Genomic DNA, 9,399 nt, shown 5'->3' on the forward strand with positions numbered 1-9,399 from the left:
TAGTTAGGGTTTTGTCAGCTGGATTTTCATGTAAAGAAAAAGATTTTCCTCTAGAGAGCTCCGCTTTAGGGAGCAAAAATTTTTTTAATAAAAAAGAAAAGCATCCTTCTCACAACATCAAAACAAAACAATTCTTTCAAACGAATTTATTAATAAATTAAAATTTCAAACAATTGCAACAACTTTATTGAAATAAAGTATAAACAAGTAGAGACCATATACGTACGGCTATCTTGATCTTTTATTCCATGCACATAATTAAAACAATAATATTCTCTCTGTTTTATCTATTTAAGTTGTCCCCTTTGGATCTGCTCCTTTTGGATTTTTTTATTTTTGTCAGATTTGTCCATATTTCTAAATATTAAATAAAATTCACATTTTAACTGAGAAAAAAAAATAAGACAATAATACACAAAAACCTTGATTTACATTACATACACGATAGCTCATAACCTAACACACTTTTTTTACAACTTATTGCCTGGGAGGAAACTTAACATGAGCAGTATGCATATACTATGTAAAGTGTATGCTTTTGTCTTATTCTAACATGTTAATTTCCTCTTTTATTCTTAGGCACACCATATTTAGAAAAGCTCCATCACTTTCTGAGCTTTCACATAAGTTGTAGAGCTAGCTCGGTTTCATTTCTTGCGCTTGTTCCTATTCTTTGGACTTGGAGGGAACGTAAGGGTTGTTCGCGGTTTTATATTGACGGTGGGTACTTAGAGTATCGGGCAAACCATCTTCCCGCAGGGCATCTACAAGGCCGACTACACCATTATTTTCTGCGGTTCCAGCAGTAGCTGCACCCTTGTTGTTTACAGCTGGATCTTTGGCATCTTTAGCTCCAACATCAGGCTTTCGACCCAGAGTACTTGACTGATCACTAAGGAGCTTACGCTCGTTGTTCTCCAGGGTCATCCGTTTTCCATCAGCTCCCAAAGTTGCCAACAACAGCACGAAGGCGAACAAGATCATTGCTAAGTTCTTCATGATCGATCGGGAATCAGCTAAGCCTGAAATGAAATAAGTAATTTCATGTAAGAAAAAATCAGTTTCTAATATCAAAAAGAGAAAGTAAAACCAGGGTTATGGGCAGTACCACGTACGTTCAACTGTGAGGAAATATCTTGTGATGAAGGGAGAAATTCGAGAACCTAGGGTTTTTATAGCCCTAGCTGCTCGTTGTTTAGGGTTTAATGTGATAGATTTTTTGGCACCAAGAAATCAGAGGGTGAGGTGTGAGTATATATCACGTTGTTGCAAAACTATTGGTAGCCTTGGCCAAGAAGCGAAGAAATTATATATGATTAATATTAATAAATTGTATACGATTTCAAACAATTATTCAATGATGGAATTTGGTTGATCCACTTAAGGGACAATTCCCGTAATTCACTAGTCAATTCATTCACTAATTGAGCTATTTTTATTATTGTTTAATTTGTTTTTGTAGGTATAGCTAGGTTGAGAAGAATTACGGGGATTGAGATCCATCGAGAGAATGGAAATTAACGTGCATATGAGAAAGAGAGTGAGGTAAGTGCTTGAATGAGGAGATAGATGAAAGTACAACGAAGAGGGAGACAAAACTGTACTAACGAGAATTAATATTTTTATTTTATTATTTTTTTATAAAAAATACATAACAAAAATATTTACCAAGCAAAACTTTTTCTTTAAAAAAAGTTTCAGATATTTCATTAAAAACCGAAGCCATTGAGCTATTTAATGTCTTTTGCCATAGTGGTAAAAGATTTCTGATGGCGTTAATAAATTCGGTTAAATGATAAGTCTCTGTACAATTTTTGAGTGCTGTGTACAAAAACAAAGTAGTACCTCTAAACCCTAATGTTAAAGCTACTATTAGACGATTTTAATTATTATAATTTAATTTCTATTCCTATCATCTTAGTTTTATCTAGATATTTAATTTTATCAGTTAGTTTTACATTGTTGTATACATACTCTTGTTCATCAATAAAACTTAACACTTCCAAATCTCTAAAGTTCCAAATCTCTACTCCTATTACCTTGAGCTGCTAATTTTCAAATGCATGCCTTCATTAATTTTCAAAGTTTTCCAATATGCTTTGTCAAAAAATAAGTACTATTTGAGATTGTGAAGTTGGATTTGATTTCTTTTACAAAGGATGAAGAAGCAAATATATATATTTTTTAGAATTAACTTAACATATCATTGATTTTTTTTTTTTTACATTCATCACTAATGACAAACAGTAATAGCTGCTTACAACCACCATCTAAACGACACCTTACACAGATTTATCAGCTGGCCAGCAAAAACTAAAATATATAAATATATAAATTTATTGTAAATCGTGTATATATATATATTTTTTTTTAATCAAGTAAAAAAATTATATATATATATATATATATATAAAGACCATTAATATACAAATATGAAAACAAATCTACAAACACAAACCGCAAATTAAAGCATAAATATAAATCAAAATGAACTAAATAATAGATGAGACATAATCCATAAATGACGCTTTGGGGTTGAATTTTGGATGCTTTCTATAATTACCTGATAGACTCACGCACCAAATATGTGATGCTGCCCCCGAATCAGAGCTAATCCACTTTCATTTTATGCAGAGATCGACCCCAAATGGGAACTATGTTTATTATTCTTTTTTATTCCTAGGCATAGCTAGGTTGTAAAAACGTGGGGGATTGAGAGGATGAGAGGTAGGAAAAGAAAGGTAAGCGTGGTTGAATGGGGAGACAAAGCTTTATAGCAATATTTTCAAAGTTTTTTTTGATGATTAATTTGTTTGGACTCAAATGTTTGATCAGATAGTAAATTAATTTGGATTTGATCTCATCTACAAATTGTAAGAAAAAAAAAGTCTACTACTTTACACAAAAATCAGTAAATACATAATATGCTTATAGGTTTGAAAAGTACAAGGGATATACATATTTCAAATTCACCGTTAAATAATGAAACTTATATATATATATATATATATTACATATTTATAAATATTGCAAATTATTTATATTAAATTTTAAAAATTTTACATCCCTATAGCTAGTTTAAGATTCCAAATTACACAACATTGAAATTAATTTTTAAAAATTTTCATATTAATATATAATCTAATTCTTGATAACTATAGTTCTTGTAAATTAGAAAAATAAAAATTCTTCAATGATAACTTGTATGATATCCCAATTTAAAGAGTAGAGTTTGAACCTCTCTTTCCCAAATCCAATTAGAAAATCAAATTCTAGTTAGGGTTTTGTTTGCCGTTTTTTCACATCAAAGAAAAATATTTATCCTCTAGAAAACTTCATTTTAGTGAGCAAAAATTTTTTCAACACAAAAGAGAGGCATCTTTGTCACAACATCAAAACAAAATGATTTCATCAACAAATTAAAATCTTAATAGCACAACAACTTCATCAAAAACAAAATACATAGCAAGCAAAATTAACCAATACTATAATGATAAAGTATAAACAAGCAAAGACCAGATATATACACATACGGCTAGCTTGATCTTTTATTCCATGCAAACAAGATAGAAATACACACAGACTTTGATTTGCATTATAGACACAATAGTTCATAACCTAACACACTTTTTTTACGACTTATTTTCCTGGGAGGAAACTTAACATGAGCAGTATGCACATACTATGTAGAGTGTATGCTTTTGTCTTATTCTAACATGTTAATTTCCTCTTTTATTCTTAGGCACACCATATTTAGAAAAGCTCCATCACTTTCTGAGCTTTCACATAAGTTGTAGAGCTAGCTCGGTTTCATTGCTTGCACTTGTTCCTATTATTTGGACTTGGAGGAAACGTAAGGGTTATTCGCGGTTTTATAGTAACGGTGAGTACTTAGAGTATCGGACAAACCATCTTCCCGCAGGGTATCGACAAGGCCTACTACACCATTATTTTCTGCGGTTCCAGCAGTAGCTGCACCCTTGTTGTTTGCAGCTGGATCTTTGGCATCTTTAGCTCCAACATCAGGCTTTCGACCCAGAGTACTTGCCTGATCACCAAGGAGCTTACGCTTGTTGTTCTCCAGGGTCATCCGTTTTCCATCAGCTCCCAAAGTTGCCAACAACAGCACGAGGACGAACAAGATCATTGCTAAGTTCTTCATGATCGATAATCAATCCAAGCCTGAAACGAAGCAAATAATTTTAATATATATGTATTCCACAAGAATTAAAATTAGATTTTGAGACTATTTGATGAAAGATCTTGATCATATGAAGATTTTATTAAATATCAATAATGAATATGTAACTGCCTAATGCAAACAGATCTGATCGAAACTTACAAACTTAGAATATTGATAAATTAATTTTATAATAATAAAAAAAAGAGAGAAGAGAAAGTAAAATTAGGGTAATGAAAAATACCACAACTCTAAAGAAATATGAAATATTGTGTGATGAAAGGAGAAATGAGAGCTTAGGGTTTTATAGCCCCAGATGCTCGCTGTTCAAGGTTTAGTGTGATAGATTTTTGAGCACCCAAGGAATCAAAGGGATGAGGTGGGGGATATCACGTTGTTGCAAAACCATTGGTCTTACCTATGGCCTCCAAACCAAGAAATTATATGATTAATATTAATAAGAAAGGCATTTGAAAAATAATCTTATATATAGGAGATGAAATTCTTAAATTAAAAATAAGAGAAAGGAAACGAGTATATATATTTTCACGTATTCATTAAGTTTTATTAAGAAAGTTAATAAATTGATATAATTATATCATATGTGCGTACAAATTACTTAAACTCTCTTCTATCCTTTCGATATCATTGATATTCAATTTTGTAAATAATTATTATTATAATTTGTCTATAAATTTTAAAGAGTGTCCTAATATTGAAAATTCATAGCATTATGAGTACTCTAGTCAAATATAGTTATTAATTATTTTTCTTTGTCTTTGGATTTATCTAGTTTGATTCCTTTTTTTATGAATTAATAAACTAATTAGTCATGCTCATTATCGATTCTTGGTCATTCCACTAAATATAAAATATAAAAGTAATAATTAACAATCTTGATTTGTAAACTTGGCATATGATCATATGTCTCCAAGTGTGCTTAGTACTATTTCTTTCCATTTCTCAGTCAAATTTGTTTCATTTTATTAAAGGTAACAGATTCGTTACACAGCCAACCAGAGATGAAAACACCATCCAGCCAGGGATGTTCCCCAGTTAATTACACCCTAAGAACATCACATAAAACAGAGTATATAGGCTCGAGTACATACTGTTGCCTTCCATTTATTATATAATCTTAATTATTTGTAGTGATTAGTTACAGAAAATGGATTAATCAACTCATATTAAAAAAATTAAGATTTTGCATCTAATTAACACAAGCAGATGATCTATCGAACACACAAAAATAGTTTTTTATAATTAAATTAGGATTAATTTTATTGATAAATCACATACGATACAACAATTTTATATCACAAGTCCTGCTAGTAATTCATTCAAAGTGTAATAAATAAATATTTATAAAAATAATTAAAAAACCAAAATTTTTTCTCATTTCCAATTTCCACTTTGGGATATTCAAACACATTAAAAATCTGTTTATTTTGCTAGAAAAAGAGATCTGAGTTTTTTTTTTTTTGCTAAGCAAAAAAAAGAAAAAAGAAAGACAGAGGGAAGAAAGAAAGAGATAATGGAAGAAAAAGACAGGAACTGAATCTTGGAGAACCCACATTCACACAGTTATATCAGATATCTTACCTGTTTGTTTTGGTCTAAAGAAATGAGCAAAGAAAAAAAAAAGTACCAGAGTATCATCCCTTGAGACAGGGTTATAATATATCCAAAATTAATTATGAAGGAACCTCAATGGGAATAGATATTGAGCCATTTTAATCAAAATAGTAGGTAAAGCTAGCTAGGTTGAAAATAAATGTGTAAACGAGAGAAAGAGTAGGTAAGTGGTTGAATGGGGGAGCGGGGTCAAGTAGAAAAGAAGAGGGAGACAATGCTTTATGGAACACTACGCAAGAAATGTTTTTTTTTTCTTAATCATAATTGTGATTAATTGTGAAATTGGACTAACCCTAAGATCAAATCCAATTGAATTTAAAGAGGGGATAAAATCATAACAAAATCGGAGCTAACTACATATTATTCATAAAAAATTTGAGTACATATAAAAATGAATCAATCCACTTTTCAAAAAAAAAAATCTAATCCAAACCAAAAAACTTCATCTCTCTCAAGCTTCTTCTTCTTTTGTTAGTCTCTTAAATATGACAAACAATCTTAGAAGTACTCTCAGTCGTGACCGAATCATTCTTGTTCGGATGGACCAATTAGCATCACTTCGTTGTAATGTTTCCTGATTGTCGTAGCATCAACTACAAAAAATCGAATACAAAACTTTACTATCATCCATTTTTATCTTCTTGCAAAAGTTTAGCATGGAAGCAAACTGGTGAACTAGATAGGCGACAATGTATTTCTTGACCATCCGTAACTTGGGTTCAAGTCAAGCATTAGGAACCTTGTTGGATGGCCCTGTCAATATTCCTAACCTGAAGTATTCCAGCTATTTTGGCTTTTTCAATTGCAATTTTTATAAACTGAGATTGACAGAGATATTGGATAGGGAAATAAACTATGAAACCCAATTTCTTCAAATAAAGAAAAAAAGATCTAAATTTGTGACCTAAGATTTTTTGAATTAAGGTAAAGGTTTTTATATTGTTAAATAATTTGGCTTTTAAAAGAAGTTAATTTTGTTTGGTTGGAGTAAAAAATAAAAGGCTAATTTTCTTTGATTTCAAACAAGGGGCAAGTGATCAGGAGTTGCGGCTGGGGAAAGGAAAGCCGGGACAGAAACCCAAGAACCATCGTGGTAGAGAGGTGGTGCGGCTGGGTTAGAGTCTTAAAGGGCCATCTGCAAGAAAGTTGTTAGTTAATGGCCACAACATATTCAAATGTTTGCCCACATATTTTTCAAAGTTTTCGAATATGCTTCATCTAAAAGCAAGTATCACTATTTTCATTTTACAAATGGTGAAGATATATTAGTATATAGAATTATCATACAAAAATATCATAAATATTTGTATATTTGAGAGGGTACATACGAGGATTAATTGTCGTATTAAAAATTCATTAAATCAAAAGAAATAAATTTATATTAATTGCTAGATAATTTATACTATATTTAAAATTTACAACCGTACTCTTAAATTTAACTTATTAACTATAAGATAAAAATTAATTAAAATATATATAAAAAAGGATGTAAATGATCAAATCCCCTTAACTAATCAAGACAACTGAAAAGAAAGAGTGTACTTTTTCATAGTAAGTAAGGTCATGTGCGATCACCCAAATCCTCTCAATTTATGTACTTTTAAATTTCCATGCTACTTACAAAGAAACTGATAATCAATAGCCAATGCATTTCTAATTATATTAACCCTGCATTTAGGGACCAAGTCTTTCTTTGTTTTTTTTTTTTTTTTCTCACGTCTAAAAGTGGTTGGTCTACTAAAAACTCCATTTTAATCAGCAAAAATTAATCTGTAATATAAAATATAGTTCATGATTTCATTTCGAGACATTTAAAAAAAATTAAGATAGAAAAAATATATAAAATAAGCAAAATCACACATGCGTACAGTTAGCTTTTAGCTTGATCATTTATTGCATTGCAAGCTAGATAGGCCTTAATAATTAACTTCAAAGAACGCTCTCTCATGAGTAACTAAGGAGTCACAAAGACGTTGGGACCCTTGGTGAGTTTTTAACGAAATTGACAGCCTCCTGATCTCATTAGGCAGGATCATTTTTTCACACATCTTGAGGGAAGGTAATTCATTTGCTGATTCTTTAACGAAGTGTGGAGTTGACAAGAAATCTCTTTTCTGTTTGGTGGTGATGATTTTGCCTCTTTTATGATTTTTATGCTGATGTTGGGGATCATTGTTGTGAACGCGGTACAGTCCTTTTCTTTCCTTCTGTTCAGCTCTCCTTTTTTGCTCACTTAGTGGGGATGTTGACTGGAGTTTTTCTCTCTTGTTTCAGCCTGCTCTCAGCCGTTTGCTCCCTTTTTCTGGGCAGCAGCTTCTCTATTTTGTAAATCTTTCTATTAACGAAATCTTCTGAATGGCTACTTAACTTCAAAGCCAGATTTAATTTTTATCACACACAACATATGCTAACTTAACATGCTTCTCCATTAACACTTAATTTCTTCGGGAAACTTAACATGTGCGCCATAAGCGCACACACACACACACACACACACACACATATATATATATATATATAAATATATGTATGTATATTGTATGCATGCTTTTGGTTATAATTCTAGACATGTTAAACCTTATCCCGTTTTTTATTCTCAAGGTACACCCTATTTACTAAAGCTCCATCAGTTTTCCATGCTTCAAACTCGCGATCCTGCTTAATTTTTGGGCTTTGGAGTGTAAGGGTTGTCGACAGTTGTATAAGAACGGTGGCGGTTCTCACTCGAACCATCACCAACACGTCCGTACTGTCTGTAAGTCGGGTTGCTCTCATCGTCGTCTTCGGCAGCAGCAACAAGGCTTGCAGCGTTGGTTTGACCCAGACTGCTCGTACTCGCCTGCTGCTGCTCAATTAAGAGCTTAGGGTCCGGGATGAACCTCTTCCCATCGGCTTGCAGAGTTGCGGAAAGTAACACCAGAGCCAAGAAGATCACTCCAAAGTTCTTCATGATCAAAAAGTGGCAAAGACCCTGAAATGAAACAAGTAATTTTCAATACAGACGTTATCAGTCTTTTCTAGAATTTCCCATACCAAAAAAAGAAGAGAAAAGTAAAAATAGGGCTAGTGAAATACCAGATAATTAATTCCAACTATGAGAAAAAGAAAAATTGTGTGAAGGAAGAACCCTTCAGGCTAGGGTTTTATAGCCCCAGCTAGGGTTGCTGTTTAAGGTTAATCGTGATAGATTTTTGAGCACTAAGAAATTACAAGGTGAGGTGGGCGTATCACAATGTCGCAAAACTATTGGCCCAGAGTTATGGCCACCAAGGAAGTAATTATGATTAATGTTAACAGTAATTAAAGCCTTTTTTGCATTGTTCATATTCAATTTTTTTATAAGTAATCCTGCATTTTGTTGCCATTCTGGGGTTCAACATTGGGTGATTCTTTTTTTTTAATATTTCAAAATAAAGTCTTTTTTAATTATTTTTAGAAACTTAATACTCTTACTTTTTTTTATGTTACAATTTTTTTTATATTAAAAAGCATTAAATATTTATATTATAAAAAATATCAAATTTTGTATAACATATATCAAAATTAAAGTTTTTATTTTAATTTTTGTGAAAGTTAAAAGAGGG

At 31.6% G+C, this 9,399-nt stretch overlaps 1 protein-coding gene and 1 long non-coding RNA gene across 2 annotated transcripts; both read right to left on the reverse strand.

The window, feature by feature from the left end:
* Positions 1 to 427: 427 nt before the first annotated feature.
* On the reverse strand, positions 428 to 1,170 carry LOC18603677 (uncharacterized). Its single transcript, XM_018119294.2, has 2 exons — positions 1,116 to 1,170; positions 428 to 1,022 (listed from the first exon to the last, which is right to left on the reverse strand). The coding sequence occupies exon 2, from the start codon at positions 997 to 999 to the stop codon at positions 667 to 669; it is 333 nt and encodes a 110-aa protein (XP_017974783.2). The 5' UTR covers positions 1,000 to 1,022; positions 1,116 to 1,170; the 3' UTR covers positions 428 to 666.
* A 7,050-nt stretch (positions 1,171 to 8,220) lies between these two features.
* LOC148763412 (uncharacterized) lies at positions 8,221 to 8,920 on the reverse strand. The gene is made up of 2 exons (XR_016025997.1): positions 8,891 to 8,920; positions 8,221 to 8,786 (listed from the first exon to the last, which is right to left on the reverse strand). It is a non-coding gene; the product is annotated as an uncharacterized LOC148763412 (long non-coding RNA).
* Positions 8,921 to 9,399: the final 479 nt, after the last annotated feature.

This window comes from Theobroma cacao, chromosome 4, assembly GCF_053813885.1.
Source record: "Theobroma cacao isolate CCN51 chromosome 4, ASM5381388v1, whole genome shotgun sequence".
NCBI lineage: Eukaryota > Viridiplantae > Streptophyta > Magnoliopsida > Malvales > Malvaceae > Theobroma > Theobroma cacao.

What these genes read in the sequence shown, in the direction of transcription:
- LOC18603677 (XM_018119294.2), bottom strand. Translation starts at nt 999, where the DNA reads ATGAAGAACTTAGCAATGATCTTGTTCGCCTTCGTGCTGTTGTTGGCA.